At 33.7% G+C, this 18,518-nt stretch overlaps 1 protein-coding gene across 1 annotated transcript; it reads right to left on the bottom strand.

The window, feature by feature from the left end:
* Positions 1 to 6,292: 6,292 nt before the first annotated feature.
* Positions 6,293 to 7,380, bottom strand: LOC113706508 (ethylene-responsive transcription factor ERF018-like). Its single transcript, XM_027228426.2, has one exon. The coding sequence runs from the start codon at positions 7,174 to 7,176 to the stop codon at positions 6,490 to 6,492; it is 687 nt and encodes a 228-aa protein (XP_027084227.1). The 5' UTR covers positions 7,177 to 7,380; the 3' UTR covers positions 6,293 to 6,489.
* Between the last annotated feature and the right edge of the window lie 11,138 nt (positions 7,381 to 18,518).

Genomic DNA, 18,518 nt, shown 5'->3' with positions numbered 1-18,518 from the left:
TGATAACCAAACGTAAGCCAGAAAACAATCTTCAGTTTTTTTTTTTTTTTTTTTTAACTTCACTTTCCTGCATTTTACTTTCCCACGCAACTTCCTCTCTATTCAAAACAACGTTTGAAACCAAGGTGATTTGGGGTGTTGAAGGTTCATTGTTGCTTCTGCAGCTACTGCACCTAAAAGAGTTGGACATTTAAAAAACGTTGAATACTGTATGTTTGTAGTCCAAAACTTTTGCTTGGACATTTAACATCAACACCTAATATGGCTTGGATTTGGGTCTCTGCTCAAATGGTCAAATAAACTTCACACTCAGAATTTATGATTTTGGGGGGATCAATTTGAATATTTTCCTCGTGTACTAGTTCTTTTAGCAGTGAAAACTTGTCACAAGAAATATTACCCCCCCCCCCCCCTCCCCTCCAAAAAAAAAGAAGAAGAAGCATGAAAAATGAAAAATGAAAAAATTATTGTGTAATGATGAACCTCTGTTGAGGAGCACACTTTGTCCTTCAAGCCATTCTTAAATAATTTTTTTGAGGGTTATTGTTTCTCCTCGAAATAGAGACCCACTAACTAGTATTCAATAGAATAGGGTCGGATGAGCAAGTACCCAATATGAAAATGCACTTGAAGATAAAAAAAAAAAAAAATTAAGAACATTTATCACTACAAAATTTCTCAAATAAAGAATAGAGAATAAAAAAATTGTAATATGGTAAAAAGAATGTGATGAATATATACATATATATATACACACACATGAAAATGGCTGTCATAGAAAATGCATAATTATACAATCATCTCAAAACATATCTAGAATTTGTATATTTGCAGTGTAGGTGGGTACTCTCGAGTCGCCAAATTGTGACATGTACTTGACATGATATTGAAAAAAAACTCTACCCATCAATTCTTGCTACCTTCTCTCTACCGTTCTTTCTCCATAGGAGGGAGATCTTACGGAGATCTTGGCTTTAAATCAATGTCTCCCTTCCTCTTCATCTATTTTAATTTTATGTTTAATAAAATCTTTTCTAAGGTATCTTAATGAAAGTTTTGTCTTTCCTAGTATTTTACTAGTGAGAGTTTTCTTCTCTTCTAGGCTATGATAGTGGAGGTTTTGTTTAATCTTTGTTTATTTATTTATTTATTTATTTACTTTGGAGATCTAAGAGTTTTTTCATATCTATATGTTAGATCTGAAATTTCTTGACTCTTCTCATCAGATTTTGAACTTGAACCAGTTGGATATCAGATCTAAGGGAATAGACATACACAGATATCTATTGAGCAGTTCGTACAATTGGTCAAATATGATGTTTTGTAATTTACAGTGTAATCTTTTATATTTTTATAACTCTATTATATTTGATAATTTTTCATATCAAATATATATGTGACATGTTTGTTTTATGTATTTTTTGTCCTCAGTATAAATTGCTTTATCAAGCAAATCGTGATGGACGATTTTCAATTAATTTATTAATAATATTGGCTTCTATCTTATATTAAAAAAAAAAAAAAAATCACCCGAGGTCCTCCTTCAATCAATATATGTAGATTTATTATTATTCTTGGCCCAAATCAAGTAGGGCCTTGCAGATTTTCTCAGTTTTTTTTTTTTTTGCCCTCCTCACTGTTGACTTCACATTTTATTACATTTTTTGTTCTTCCATCCAAAAAAAAAAGGTGTTGCCTTCACAATTTAGTCACTTATTGACCATTGACCCGGCATTGTTGTGTTCACAATGCCTACCGTAGTCTTCATTAAACATCCTTTGCTGCTCTGTCTCCGCGGCAAAATACCTGACTAAATCGGAAGAATTTGACCATTAGCCTAAAGCATAATAGGTCAACTTAATAGAAAGCAACAAGATAATTGACCGGTTGATTAATTAATTAATTTCGGTCGACTAGGTGGACTCAACATAAAATAAAAAGATACGTGATTGGTCAACTTAATACCAAACAAAAGACAAGTGGTTGTTTAGTGCGCCATCATGCCATGATAAGGGATCACTTTCTCATTTGCTCTTCTACCAAATTCTTTTTTTTTTTTTCTATTAAAAAGAACACTTTCGGATTGTTGTGAACTTTTCTTCTTAAATTTGAATGATTTCTTTGTGTTCCATAGCATATACCTTTCCTAACTGCCATGATAAGGGATCACTTTCTCATAATCTCATTTGCTTCTCTATCATATTCTTTTTTTATTCTATTAAAAAGATCACTTTTCCGATTGTTGTGAACTTTTCTCCTCGAATTTGAATGATTTCTTTGTGTTCCATAGTCTATACCTTTCCTAGCTAACTCGCGTTAGGGGAGTTGGCTATCAAGTGAAGCATAAGATACAGATCTAACTGTAGATCAGGAATTCAAACTTCTGCACCTACAATAAAATTCAAATGGTGTATAGTAGCGTAACCCCTTTGATCTAAAGGTGGGACTCACTCTCTGTAATCTTCTTTGATCAGTTGAACCCTTCCCTAAAGATGTTCAAGATATTTAGAATGCTATCAGGCAAAATTTGGAGTCGATGAATGCTAAGTTCAAGACAACAGTTGATAAGCATCAGCAGGCTACTGTGTTTGAAGAAGGTGATATGGTGATGGTGTATTTATGAGCAAATGTTTTCTAGTTGGTACTTATGGCAAGTTGCAGCCACGGAAGTATGGTTCCTTCAAAATCTCACGATGCAGAAATCCTAATGCCTATGTGGTGGACTTGCCCGAGTTGCTTGATATTTCCCCAACTTTCAAATGTTTCTGACTTGTCCTTGTATCATTCATTGGACATGCCAATGTATCCAAATGTGCCTATTAACTTGAGGGCTAGTTCCTTCCAGTTAGATGGGACTGATGCGGCAGCTTGAAAATGCAAATTGGAGTAGGATGGATGGCGCAAAAAAAAAAAAAAATCTCGGATAAAACTGAATCTAGTCAAGTCGGGCGCCCGAATAAGCGCCAGTTATAGGGCCCAACGTTGTCAGGTTCACCTGTCCAATTTATAGAGTCAGATTATGATGGTGCGCCAATAGTTGGACGCGGGACTGGAGCGGTTGTTCTGACAATCGATCCGGAAGGTGTAACATTATTTGTACATGGTGTAACATCATCTGTACAAGGTGTAACAATAGAACAACAACGAATAACATTAGAACAACATTTTTGTGGGCCCCACACGGCGTGAAAATCGAGTTACAAGACGTGATTTGAGCCGCACAAATTTTTGAGGGGTCATCCAGGCCGTGAACTGTCTGACAACCGTCCAGGTCCCTCGTCCCCAATCGTTGAATCCAACATAGGACCCACTATTACCTGATGTACTCATTTTATTTTATTTTATTTTGGCTAATAAACATTGTCCCTGTAAATAAGCCAACCCTAAGATGTTTTCATAATGCCTTCATCATTTTTATCAAACTTTCATGGGGTTCTTTCAATAAATTGAGAGATTGCTCTCCTTTCTTCGAATCTTTGATTCAGATTCATAAAAATGTTCGTGCGATTTTTCCTGTGAATTTACGCTTTCGTATCAGTTTTTCACTTTCATTTTGTGCTTCGATGATCAATGTTGTCGAGAAAATAGTAGTATTGGCTAGTTGAACTGGTACAATTAAAAAAAAAAAAAAAAAAAATTAGTCCGCGAGCTTGCCTAGATTAAAGGTAAAACGATTTGTCTAGTACTCTAAACTAGAACTTGTCAAGAGAGGCCTCAAGTTCTGATGTTTGAGAGAAGAGTAGCTGAATTTAAGCTAGTGTTTCAAAACAAGAGAACAATAATTTTATGTATTTTTAGATGACAAATTAAATATAATCATAAACGTGCATTGAGTACATTCCAAAAATCCAAAAAAAAAAAATAATAATAAAGCAGTCAAGCTAGCCTTGATTTAGATATACGATTTCCTGATTCTTGAATGGAAATCAACCAATAAAAATGAATGGTTGTGGGTTTCCCGATGAATCCAATTCGAGGTCAAGAATTTCGTCCAATCAAAGTGGGTTTTTTATCCGTGGATCCCATGTGTCTGTTTTAGGCAAATAATCACGTGGCTTTTTGTTTCCACGTGGCATATATCTATCGTATAGCCAATTGCCCCTTGTTTGTTATCATTAGCTTGGTCCCCCTATCTTAAATTTTGTTCAAGCTGCAATTAGGCAATAACCAAAACAAAGCCTCTGCGACTTTATCAGTTTTAGAATTTTTTTTTTTTCTTTTCCCAAATACTTCTTTTCGTGTCCTTGAACCAGAAGACCCGACAAGACAGGCACGAATTTGTCAAGAATTCTACTGCAATAGACGCACACGGACGAAATCACTCCATCTTCATTGTGCCGGGCTAGTTCGAGCCCAACCCGCCCAAAACCCAATAAGCCGTGTGCTCCATGATACGATCAAACTAAATATGAGCTGAGCTTGGATATCACTAAACTCAAGCTCGATTAAGGCTCGACCTATTCATATGTATAATTATATATATAACATATATAATTACATATTAAATGATGTATATAGTATATAATCATACATAATATAACATCAGAATATTAATAATTTGTATACAAACTTATAATAATTTATAAATATTCATATCTTATATATAATTATATACTCCCTCCGTCCCGTTTTGTTAGTTTTGGTTTTTTTTTCACACAGATTAAGAAAGTGTAATTAATTTGGTTGGAAACATAAATTTAGATTAATAATTTCCTAAAATACCCTTATGCTAATCACGAGGAGTGCATTGGAAAAACTCAATGTATTCAATGGAGTGGGTTAGTATTTAATAACAATGTATTAATAACAAGATATTTAATAAGGATATTTTAGACAATTTGAAAGATTACTACATTCCTTAATGGGAAAGTGGACTACAATTTAGGACAGACGAAAAAGGAAAACAAGACTATTTAAGTGGGACGGAGGGAGTAGTTAATTATGAATCCAATATGAGTCCAAAACCCATATTAAATGATGAATCGAACTTGAGGCTTCTGACTTAGACCTGAACCTAAAAACTTGAAATGTCGAAAGTTCCATTTATTTTATGAGTAGAATTTGGGCTGGATAAAACGCAGCTGGTGGAGCTCGATTGACACCTAGAGGACCTATGAAACTAGACGCTACAAGGCCTTAAGCTTTCTTTTAATTTCCCAAGATTCCCAGTATGTTGCTTAATGTACAAAGAATTCGTATGCACAATGGTCGAACATTTGATTAGGATGTTCTTTGCAAAATAACTGCAACTACCAGGCCTACAACATCTAAAGTAAAAGTGCAATGTTGTACATATTCTGACGTTGAAAATTAGAGATTGTTCTTAACTATTAATAGTAATTTATTACAACTAAACTAATTGTTTATTTTCTTTTCTTATCTCTAAATTTAAGCTCATTCACCCTTATTTTATAAATACTCTCAAAACACAACGTCTGCGTTGCTATTGTTACTCTATATAAAATCGATCGTAGAACAAATATCAAGGGCAGGTTGTCATTGTCATAGGTTTGTATCGTGTCCATGGTTCTCGGACTCGGTCGAGTCGTCATCGAAATGGAACTCTCCGTTTCAATATCGAAACCAGATAATTTCGAGATATATGGATCACCGAGAACTCGATCGAGAAATTTCCGACAAGAATAGTAACAATCAAGTCACACCGAATCATTTCGACTCAACTCGAATCCAATAAAAAAAAATACATTTTAAAGATTTTCTTTTATTATTTTTGTTTTACATATTTTTTCATATTATTAACAATTTTTCGAATATTGCATTTCGCCGAGATCCCGTCCGAGTTGCGATCGTAACTTTGAACCATGATCGTGTCTCCTTTTGTGCAAATGATTTTGCGTACTAGTCGTGTGAGGGTATAAATAGTTTCAAATAATTGTCATTCCCAAGCATCTAAAACAAATAGACTTACCAAATCATAATGCGTGCAGAATTGCTTTTATTCTCACCTTTATGAGACTGATGGAAAGGAGCTACAGAAGAAAGCATCCGTAATCATGAAAGTGATATTATCCAGATCAGCTTAAAGAGTATATGAACGTCCTCCCACTTCATAAATAGTCACATGCCATAAAACTCCTTGGACTCGAGATAGAGACGTGGAGTTTATCTGTATGGATACTATATTAAGGTGACATGTGCCAATATATTGCACCTGCTCCTAGTAGGTTTACTAGATTATTAAAGGAAGATGGTACTTCATGTATAAAGCTGAATTACCACCAATCTCATGATACAAAACGGGGAAAAACACAGTATAGGCAACTCCCGAAAACATCATTTGATTATTGGCCAGCTTCAGCCAGAATATTTGTACATGTATAGCATATTAAGTATTAAAAGCCTAAAGCAGTGTAGAGTGTAGATATTGCACGATAGTTATCTGATGTAGTAGGATATACCTTTGTAAAGTTATATTGCACAGATCAATAAAGGCAGATTTCTTCTGCAGATTTCTAATTCCTTCAGCAATTAGAAGTTCCAAAGGAAAGACTGATGAGAATAGTTTTCATCAAGATGTTGATAATCTTCGTGCTGACCATTGAAGTTGTGATCAACATCAACCTTGGTCCCTACGTGTGGAGTCATATACATGTCCTCATGCAGGTTGTCAAGGCTAGAAAGCATCAAATCATAATCTGGTGCGTTGGAAGTTGCCCCTGTTGCAGCTCCATTTGGTTCTAGCATACCAAGAAACGACCAATCCACATTCTGAAGTGCACCGTCTGAGTTTGATGATATTGGCGATGTATCCTGATCAAACTGCAATGGATCATCTTCTTTTTCACCGATCAATCCCTCTCCCTGCTGCTGCTGCTTCTCCTTATTACCATAGCGGTTGGCGTATTCAGATGCAACAGCTTGTATTTCAGCCGGCGTAAGCGACCGACCCCCCACAAGATCAGGAGGAATATCCGCAAAATTGAACTTAGCATTCTTGCCACGAAGACAGAAGAGTGCAGCATCGAATGCTCGAGCTGCCTTTTCAGCAGAGTCGTAAGAGCCTAACCAAATACGTTCTCTACTATTGGGAAGCCTTATTTCCGACACCCATTTCCCCCACTTTCGCTTCCTCACTCCTTTATACTTCACCTGAGCTTCCTGACTCGCTATCGAAGAGGAAGCAGGTGCAGACGACGAACAACTTGGCTTAAACATTTTGGACCAGCTATTACGTAGCAGAGACTCTTGAAGTGATAAAAACTTGCTAAAAAAATTACCCCTTTTTAGATTTCGTAGTCCACGGATACACTACTAGTGATCAATGAGCAAGTATCAAGCACCAATCTAGAGGAATATCTTTGCTCGGAATTATGCTATGGATTTGACTGCTCATGTAAGAACTCAGTGTGCATATATATATATGCCTTGCCACAGTCCATTTCCATGCCTACAAATTCTCCATTGTTGATTTTAACTTTCCAATGTCAAAGTGGAAGGACTACCCAAGCGTGTTGATTCAAAAGACAAGTCCAAATAAGCGTAAGAATAGCGTACAAAGACAGGCCGGTTCAGGGAGAAGGGATCGTTGGTGGATCGGAGGGCCTGGCGTGGCATTAATGAGATCATCAATGAGGTGGGCTAAGGCTAACGCGGTGGTGAGGTAAACGGCCAATTTGCACACGAAGAAAATAAACATTGTACTTTGGTATTTAAAAAAAAACAAAAAAAAGTTGTTGTTTGATAGTGACTGATTAGATTGTTTTTCTCTCGTGGCCCTATTCTTTGATGTTATTATGGATATCAAATGCATGGACAAAAACTGTACTAGATCTTCAAGTGGTTTGAGTGGGGACATTTTTGTGGGTTATTTTCTTGATTTATTTCGGCTTGTCGCATTTGTTCTTTCGGTTATGGCATTTGTTTTTTTTTTTTCGGTTATCAATCTTGATTTTGGTTACAAGAATTCGATCAACCAGAACACACCTCGATTTCATTTATGTCCACAGGTTTTTGGTGTACAGCATTTGCCAAAATGAACTTGGTTTCCCTAATTACACACGAGAAAAGTAGAGCTAGAGGTGTCAAAATGGGTGATTTGGGCGGGTTTGGGTTGGGTAAAATGGGTAATGGGTATAAGTGAGTCAACTCATTTATACTCATTTAATTAGATGGGTATAAATGGGTAAGTCAAAAAATGAATTGGGTAACCCAATTACCCATTTATAACTCATTTATTTTAACTTTTTGCAAACTCATTTAAATTCATTTTTGCAAACTAAGTTATCAATTTATACCACTCTTTGTACCCATCATTAGTTTTAAATATTTACTTATAATATTCAATAAACTTAATTACCAATTTTTTTCATTTATACTCTATGTCACAAAATTACCTATTATTTAATAATTGAATAATACGAATATAAAAATTTGAATTAAGTACTATAAAAATTAATATAAAAACTTAATCCAAAAATTTTGAACCCCTAACATTTTTTTCATATATAAATTTAAAATTTCATTTTATAAAGATAAGAAAATAGGTTAAAATTTATCATAAATTGGTAATGCTAAAAAATGAGCAAGTTAACAAACTAAGAAAAAATAAAATAATAAGATAAAACCAACAAATAATAATAATAATAATAATAATAATGTTAACATCATGACAAAATGAAAATTTTGAAAAAAAAAAAGGTAGGGGAAAAGAAGAGACTTGGGGGGAAGAGAATTTTAAATGGGTTAATTGGGTTTTATGGGTTACCCAATAATACCCATTTATTAAATGGGTTTTATTGGGTAACTCATTTATACCCATATACAAAAATTTAAGATACCCATATCCATCTATTCATGGGCGAGTATGGATAAATCTAATTAAGTGGGTTGATTTGCCACCTCTAAGTAGAGCCAATTGTTTTTTGTCTGCAAAAGTTTAACCTTCAAGTACAATACCAAATGATTAAGGAAGAATATCGAAATTTTAAAGCGAGTCTACCCCTTTTTGGTAAAGATAAAGAGTTGGACATAGGCAAAAATCAAAGCATAGCTGCTGCTATCCTACACTCTTCTCTTACTCAGCCAATCAAAGCATTCTTTTGCTTTTTTTGCGTAAATTACTTATTACCACCGCCTATGGTTTTACATAATGTAAGATGGCCCTTCTAAAGTTTTGAAATAGCCACATTATCCCTCCGTGATTTTACGTAAAAGTAAAAAATCAACGAAATGCACAATCAATTACAACTCTCATACCAATCGCGTTTTAAAAGCTCGTATGATAAAATTTTAATATCCATATATCCCCTTTATGGTTTATATAAATATCTACTTTATCCCGTATAATTTTTGCATTTATTCACGTAATCTCCTTATATTTTTATACAAGGTGATTAAGTCGTCGGTTGATTTAGCATTTGAGTGAGGGCACTAATGATATTTCAACTAACGATATTACATGGGTCATTTTTTGTCAAATTTCTACTTTACGTAAAATCATAGGAAGTGAAGTAAATATTTTGAAACGTTAAGAGGGGTCACACGGTAATAGATAAAACTATAACGGAATTATATGCAGTTTACCCATTTCATTTTTGTCTTTTTCAATCAAACACGCAGACGTCTGCCAGCATTTGACTTCTGGAGGCAGAGAACAGTACGTCACACATTTCGTTTTCTGTAGTAGTCATCTTTTCAATTCAATTTGTATGCCATTTATTCCTTGTGGACGACTTTGATACAGCGAAAGCACAATCACACCTGGGACGGTGAAACACTTGGGTGAGTGTGTCGTTTCACTCGCCAGTTTGCCACTCGTTTGCAAAGACTTCCCAATCGATTCGTACAATTCGACCTAGCAATGTCCTTCATTAGGCAAACATTAATTGTTGTTGACCTTTCTTAGGTCTGGTTTCTCATAAGGGTTATGTTTTTGGCAACTTCTTTCTTGTGATTTATAAAGAAATTAATCCTATCACAAAGCTTGCCGTGATTCACGACCTTATTTGACACCAGTACAATGTGTTAGTCATTCCTCAAATAAAAGCAAAAAAATGGGGGAGTTGGGATTTATGAACAGTGATATATATATATATATATATATATATATATATATATATATTCGAAACGATAGCTTCCTATACTACGGGGAGGGGAGAGCCTGAAGAGGTTTTGGAATAATTTGAAGGGAATTGAGCGACCACCGGACCAGATGAATGTGCTACGCAACTTTCTGAATTTTTTAAATAAGACCACATTTAATTGTGTCAAACCTTACCTCCCACCCCACCAAGCCTTAATGTATTGGTGGTGGCACCGGTGGTTTATGAACAGTGACCTTGGTCTCCTCAAGGTGTCCAGTTCTGCAACTTTGCTGTCATATTTTCTGCTAAAAAAAAAAAAAAATGCTGTGTGCTGTGTATTAGAAGTTGTACAAATGCGGTCCACTTCTACGTGATATGATACTTCTTATCATATTGCCTCCTTTCGCCAATTGTAGTATCCTTATTGTTATGCTCTTGCCTGTACACGACTGAGCTGGTTTTTTGTGTCTTTTTCCCTCATTTGTTGTCCCCAAAGTCACCGACACTCACTAACGGACACTTCCATCTTCCCTTTCCTTTCACGGCATGGAGCCGCCTCATCGTCCTCCTTTGCCAGGTATGTGCATTTTTTTTTTGTTTTGTTTTGTTTTGTTTTTGGAGTTATACAATTTGCTTCTATCTTCATAAAAGATGACTTATCCAGTAACTACTCGTATTTTGTCTTGTGATGCAATGGATTTGCTTTTTTTTTAAAAAAAAAAAAACAGAGAGGGAGAGAGATTTTTCGCAAAAAAAAAAAAAGGGGTTGAAATCTCTTTTCTAATATACTTGGATCTCTTGTTCACAATTTTTAGTGCAGAATTTTATGTATGAAATTAATGAATCCATCAAGTGGATTTTAGTATTGTTCACTTAGTTCATGATGCTTTTTTTTTCACGAATTCATGCAATTGGAGATTTGAATTTCCTTGATTTTTGGTGTATAAGACTTGCCTCTGTATTAACTTGAAAAAAAATTTATTTCAACATGGAATTTCCAAGGGAGACAGTTTAGTTCATTTTCTGGTAGGGCTTGTTCACAAGACAAGAAGTAAACATGGTACCATGGTCAAATAGTTTAAAGAACTAGCTGCTATAGCATCATTTGATAGAGTCCAAAAGTAGTTTTTTTTTTTTTTTTTGGTAAATAAAGATGCATTAAACAATAAACAATTTTGCACCAGGGTGGAAGTGCAAATTTTCCAATGATCAGAATATGAACTAGAGTTCAAAATGGCATAGCCATGGAAAATTTTTACCCAAAAAAAAAAAAATTTTGCCATGCAAAATACCAAATAGGCAGTGCCAATGGATTTGTTTACGGGAGAGGATGTTATATTGGTCGCATTACGTCTAATATAAGATTATGGTAGATTATAATGTTGCATGCAGAAGTTTCAAAGCACAATATCCAAGAAGCAGAAAGAATAATTCAAAATATATGCATTTGGATCTAGTAAATGGAAATTTACGTGGTGGTGGTGGTGCTACAAATGTTCAGCTTTATTTCTTTCAAACAACAAATAAAAAAAATGAAAAAGCATGCAAATAAAAACAAAAACTAGCTTGCAATATTGGAGGGTTTAGCTTGTATTCTTACACAAATGTTTCGTTTTCGTTACTTATCAGTTAATTTGAATTCAAAGTCATTGGAATACCTTTCTTGTAACTGGCATCTCTTTTTAGTTTAAATAGATTGTAGTATATAATTAATCTTCTATTGCACTTTTTATATCATTCTCTATCTCATCTTTTATTATATTTTCTTTTTTTTTTTATATAGGTATCCTATTTGTATGCTTTTCAATGTTTTCTTAAATTTTAATAACTGATAACAACGTAAAAAACAACATTTTACAAAACGAATATGTATGAATATATATTCCTTTTTTCTCTGACTTTTTTTACTCTCTTTAGTGATAAATTGCAGTATAAAGAAAGATATGCCAATTGAAAGGTGGAACAGAAGATTAATATAGAAAAACGTACTATAGTGATTTGATGTATATGAGATAAAAAGGTGATTAAAAAATATATTCATGAAAAACGTAAAAAATTTTTTGCAGAAAACTACAATCCAAACAAGGCAAGTCTACTATTTTGACTATAAAATGGCAATATTGCCATTTTCTTGGATCTCAATTCCAAGGTTGGTGTTAACCGTTGATGAGCCAATTGATCTCGTTAAAAGTAGGATTCAGCTTTCAAACCAAACTATCTTAGCAAATGAGCAAGTATCTACCCAACTAATCTCAGCCGGATTTGTCCCATCCCAAATTTATCTCCTTTTCTGTTGTTTACATCCAAGTGTTGAGAACAACGAAAAATCTTTTCGAAGACTTCATATTTCCCGGTGAATGTAACATTTACCGTTGTTACTTAGAAAAAAATTTCCATGTCACTTAGAACAATTTATTTCCTGGGTCCAAAGATACATAAATTTTTTAGATCCAAGAAATGTAATTACTCGACTATTTTGTTTGGACTGGCCCAAAGTGCATATGAACATGCTTGTGGAGCTTAGCCTTTGTACCCTGTACGAAAGTGGGCCAAGCTGAGACAAAGAAGTACTATCTTTATTGCCTTCAAAAGGCTTGCTGTCACTCAATCTGAAGTCAGAGAAAAACAGATTCCTAGTTGGGTTCATTTTAAGAATTATCTTTACATTAAAACTTGAGTCAATCAAACCTTTTCTGAACTATGGACCTTATGGGCACGTTCTATGGTAGAGTAGTATCAGTGTAAATGGACTTTCTTGGCCTCGCCAAAGGGGCAAAAAGGAGGCTTGCTTTGTATCCCCTAATTATAGTCTTGAAAGATGCACTCAAGACCCAATTCAAATAGCGAGGATATTAATTAGACAATCATGAGGTCTTTAATTTGACTCATAAACTTTTTTTTTCCTTTTTTTTTTCTTTGTAAGGCTTAGAATCTTGCTTACATTGGAAAAGAGGAAATTTCGGCACGTATTATTTTTATTTGTATTCATTATTTAGGGTAATTGAAGACGAAGAAAATTTAGGGAAATTTCGACACGTTGTTATTCATTATTCATTTGGTTGAGGAAGAAATTGTTGATTGTAATTTGGGATTGATTGTAATTTGGGGTGGATAAAATATATATTGGACATTATGGAAATTCTCGTAGTGGAGGTAATTGTCAAAAGGAAACATTTGTTTGGATAGAGTATTATTTGAAATATTATCTGAAATAATTACTGTAGCACTTTTTGTGATGTGATGTATGTGAGATAAAAAGGTAATTGGGAATATAAAAAGGTGGGTTGGAAAATATGTTTATGATGCAAACGAAATATTATTTGAGATATTTTTTCTTGGTTTTTGAGAATTGCATGGATGGTTATCATGTGAGAGACATTTGTTGGCTTTAGCAATGAATAAGTAAACATGAATGGGTTCTTCAATCAAGCAGAGTTAGTAACCATATTGTACATGAAGGGTGAAGCTTGGTTTCCCTCATATGTGAAGATGAAGGTGGATATTAATTACAAATTAGGGTTGCACTTGTACATCGCCCACACCCGAACATAATTTTGTGCGAAGACCATTGCTCGAGATGGCATTGGACGAGTTTCCATCCAGAATTTGATTTAAGGGATATAATTAGAATTTTATTTATTAAGATGTGTTTTATTTATATTTTTTAAATTTCCCAATTTAGTTGGTTTGGTAATCTAATGTGATGAAAAATTATGAGCACACTGGGTAGTAGATATAAGCTTGAGACTCTAGTTAGTCTTTAATCCATTAAAAAGGCATGTACAAGGGTAAGTGCGATGTGCAAAACAAATCCGATTGATCCAATATTATAGTTTTGCCTTTCATACTGTTCCTCTTCTTATATATCTAAGAAACCTGTGCAGTTTTGTTCTTGTTCTTATACTGAATTCTTCAGACTTGAGTGTTTTTCCGGACCTAGGACTGCAAAAGAATTGAGTTAGATTGACGAGTCGAACTAAGTATAAAAATACTTCACTTATTGGCTCAACGGGTTTCAATTTATATGTTTTGATATTTTTTCTGAGTGGTACAGAATTTATAATGTGTATTCATAATATCTTTATTATTTATGAAATGAAGTGTTCTCTTTATCTATTGTAAAAGAAATATAATACTAATTGCCTTTTTATTTGAGTTCGACTAGGTTCGAAGTCGAGTTCGAACCTCGAGATTTATATTGAGAACTTACTGTAATTTGAGTTTGGTAAAATTGACTGAAATTTAAGTCAATTAGAACAAAACTCGACTCGACGTGAATCATTTTCAGCCGTAAAATGACCTATACTTTCTAGTTCCTTGGTTTATCAATTATTCAAAATTTTAGTGTTATTTTTGTCTTCGCTGCGCAATCTTTTGTTAGTGTGCTATTAGATAACCTAGTACTGCTAGCATTTTTTTTGTTGATAAAAATGAAAAGTTAAATAAGTTGTGTGCGTGTGTTCGAAAGGATCACGATAGCTTCTTTTTTTTTTATTGATTCCAGTCATGAAATACTATTCACAGACGGTATCTTATTTCTTCACAAAAAAAATATTGCTCCAACTTATTATCCATCCTCACATACATACATACTTCTGCTGTTGACCCAGAATTCGTTTACCAAAAAAAAAAAATGGAAATAATAGTAAAAATAAAGCCCTGGCATCTTCAGAGAGTTGTTGTACAAGTATGTGCTATCACAATTGCAGTCCGACATCATTCATTGTTGATGTAAATTGGGAAGGTGGTAGCTGAACGGTTTGTGGCCTTAAATTCTTATCTTTGGCTCCATACTCCCACGATGATCAGATTGCTGACAACTCCAACAGTGCCCAACTTCTTTAAGACTTTTCTATCAAAACAGAAAGGCAATGTTTTTAAATTCGGACTGGCCAGTGAATCGGAAGAGGGATCGGTTCACAGTTTTTTTTTTTTTTTTTGTTTGGCCGATTCGCTTGACTGATTCAACGATTTTCTTTATTTTTTTTAACAGCTGCTTGGGTAAATCCCTGAAAATTGTACATTAAACTTGGAATATCATACATGAACCTCAATCGATAAATAGAATTTAAACATTGAGATATAGAGAAAAATGCAATTTTGGTATCTGAACTTTGATGCACAAGCAGTTTTAGTCCCCAAATTTTGGACTAAAACAAATTTGGTACCCGAACTTTCAAATTTTGAGCACATTAAGTACTCTTGACGATTTTTTCTCAAATTGTTATCGGAAACAGCCATGTGACTGTCACGTGTCCGACCAAAATAGAACAAAAAAAGGTTAAAATGCAGTTTTGGTACCTAAATTTTGACGCACGAGCGGTTTTAGTCCCTAAATTTTGGACGAAAACAAATTTGGTATCCGAACTTTCAAATTTTGAACACATTAAGTATCCTTAACGATTTTTTCCCAAATTGTTACCGAAAAAAACTATATGACAGTCACGTGTCCGGCCACAATTGTATAAAAAAGGCCCAAAAAATGTCAAATGTCATTCTAATACTAAGTATTAAATTTAAGGACTAATAGCATAATAAAGAAAAATTTAAGAACTAAATAACATCATATGAGTCAATAAAGCTCAGGAACCGATACAAATGAGCTCCAATTCTAGACAAATTTTGTGACTTGATTATTAGATTAATGTACTGGAATTGGAGCTCATTTGTGGAGAACGACCGTTGTGTCTTAGTGTTTGTTTTAAAAAAAAAAAAATCTGATTTTTACTTAAGTTAAGTGGTTCATGTTAAAAAAAATTAAAAATCCCCAATTTACTGCTCCAACGATTTTTAGCAGTTGATACAGTTTTACTAACTTATGGTAATTTTTCATTAATCTCCGACTTTTGCCCTAGATGGGACCAGCAAGACGACTGATTGACAATTCAACCGATTGGACCGGATTCATTCTGGTTCTAAAAACATTGCAAAAAGGAAAATAAGAAATTCTTTAAGACACCTGTCGGCCTGTCTCCCTCTCCGCTTTTGGTGTTGTTTCAAAGTCAAAGGACCACTCCTACCCACCTGTTTTATTTAAGCTATATGAGGCCTACATTTCTTGTTTTTGGCTTTTTGCAGACATGTTGCTTCTTTATTGTAGCGACGGAGAAATGGTTTCACATACAATTGTCAGCACAATCGTTTCGTGAATCAAAGTAACATCAGTTCAACACACAACATGTAATTCATGATAAACCACTTGCATGGAGTACATTTTTAACGGATATAAGACATGCTGTTGTTATTTATGTGAACCCTAACATGTTACATAATAAAATTTGTTTCATCCGCACAACTTGAATTTCTGCCGAATCGGACAATTCTAAACGATAAAATTAATTAGTGTGTTTGGATTATCAAATTATTTCAAATAATATTTTGTTTGTATTATAAATATATTTTTTAATTTATCTTTTTATAATCCCACATACTTTTTAATTATCTCACATATATCATATCATAAAAAGTGTTACAGTAATTTTTTCAAATAATACTCTATCCAAACACATTCAGCCCTCATTTTTGTACCCTTTCTTTTTTAGGTTTTGTGGATACAAAGTGTTTTTTTTTTTCCCATAAATAAATTGAACAACTATAGGGTAATATTAATATTCCCTCTTGAAAGAATGAATGATTGTAGTTTTGATAATCCAGACACAAAACTTAACCAGACAATATAAATATGTGACATGACAAAAAACAGTAGTGTCTACGTTGCTTCATTTGATGTAACCTATCCACTATAATCAATCGCATAGATGGACCCCTTTAACATTTATAACCAGTTTCTGTGTTGTTCCATTCAATTCCAAATTTGCACCCACCCAACTTGGTTAATTCATCCGACTTGATCCCTCAGTTTCATTTCTAGCAATTCAAGTGGCCGGAAAAACAAACCTCCATCCCTATGATCTCACTTGGGATCCTCGGTGACATGTTTTCTATGCCAACCCAATGCCACCTATAATATTATGCCAAGTGTCCTGTTATTATTTACACTTGTGTTAAACCAAATCAAGTTGAATTATTAGAAAATTAAAGTGTAAATAATAACAGGACACTTGGCACAATACTATAGGTGGCATTGAATTGGCATAGAAAAACATGTCACCGAGGATCCCAAGTGGATCTCGCAAAATTAAGCCTCCTGCACGTTGAGCAACTTTTGGGTTATGGAATTAATTAAGATAATAATCCTGTCCTGCTTATTCAAAGATGTATAGAAACTGCCATAAATTTCATGACTTTTTCAACATCTTTGTTAGGTGGTGTAGGGTAGTCAATGAATTGATGTATTATATTGTTGATAAAATGATTGTTATGAAAAGTTTTTCTCACAAGCCTAAATAATTAAGACAAACTAAGGGCATAAGAGTAATATGGCACTCAACAGCCTTGTATCAACTCTAGTTTAGACAGTGATGGTGGACAAAAGAAGTTCCCCGAAATTGTAGATATATATTTGATTTTTCTTTATTATTCTCCATTTTCCTTCCCTTTGATGCTTATTAATTAATTACTACAAGATAAATTAAAGTATTAATAGATGAAGTACTAATTAAAGCCAATGACCATTTTCAACAATAGTCTAGTTAAATAACCTGTTGCATAACAAAAGTTTAAGTTAAGTACAAAAATCTTTTTTTTAGGTAAACAATTTTCATTTGTGTATAACAAAATTCCATATATTTAAAGCATGTTGAATTTAAGTTTAAATTAGATCAATGTCAATAAATGCTATCCAAAAAAATAAACATACTATCTTATACTATTAAACTGAACTTTCAAAGCAATAATTAAACTTAAGGGACCTGCATTTGTAAGAATCAAACTTGTCACCTTTTTTGGATAAACTTCACAAGTTTCTTATCGCTGCGCCAATCAATAGTTGGAGTAATTGCCAAGAGCTAGCATATCTTGTTGTTTCACTTGATTCAAACTAATAGCACGAACGGGCTTTATATATTTTTCAGCATCGTCTTTTTCAATTTTTTAGGTGAACCATCTTAGGAGTTAGCTACTCCTACGTAATTCCAAACATCTTAGGGTTTTTTTTTTTTTCCAATCATGCTATTTTTCGTGCAAGTAGTGGATGTATCAGGAAAAAAGAAAATTAATAGAGGAGAATTTTAACAAGCAATTTAGTTGTATACACAATCTTGCCAAAAGTGGCAAATCATATCAATATTAAATACTCCTTCTGTTTCATCGAAAATATCATACTTTCCATTCTGAAATATCCTAACGTATTTATCATCTTACTAAAATCAAATTTACTTTTAATCTCTTTTTTCAATATTATCCCCCACCTTTAATTTATCTATATTTCGTGTTAAATTCAAATTTAAAATTCACATTTTGAGGATAATTTTAAAAATAAATCCACTAACATCACTGTTAATTCACTTTTTTTTAAGTTGGAATCTTGAAATGCACGGACAACATTTCGGAATGGAGAGAATACGGCTATGTATT

The sequence above is a fragment of the Coffea arabica genome, chromosome 8c (assembly GCF_036785885.1).
Source record: "Coffea arabica cultivar ET-39 chromosome 8c, Coffea Arabica ET-39 HiFi, whole genome shotgun sequence".
NCBI classification, from domain to species: domain Eukaryota; kingdom Viridiplantae; phylum Streptophyta; class Magnoliopsida; order Gentianales; family Rubiaceae; genus Coffea; species Coffea arabica.
The sequence above is the reverse complement of the archived record's forward strand: the minus strand, read 5'-3'. Positions and strand labels throughout refer to the sequence as shown.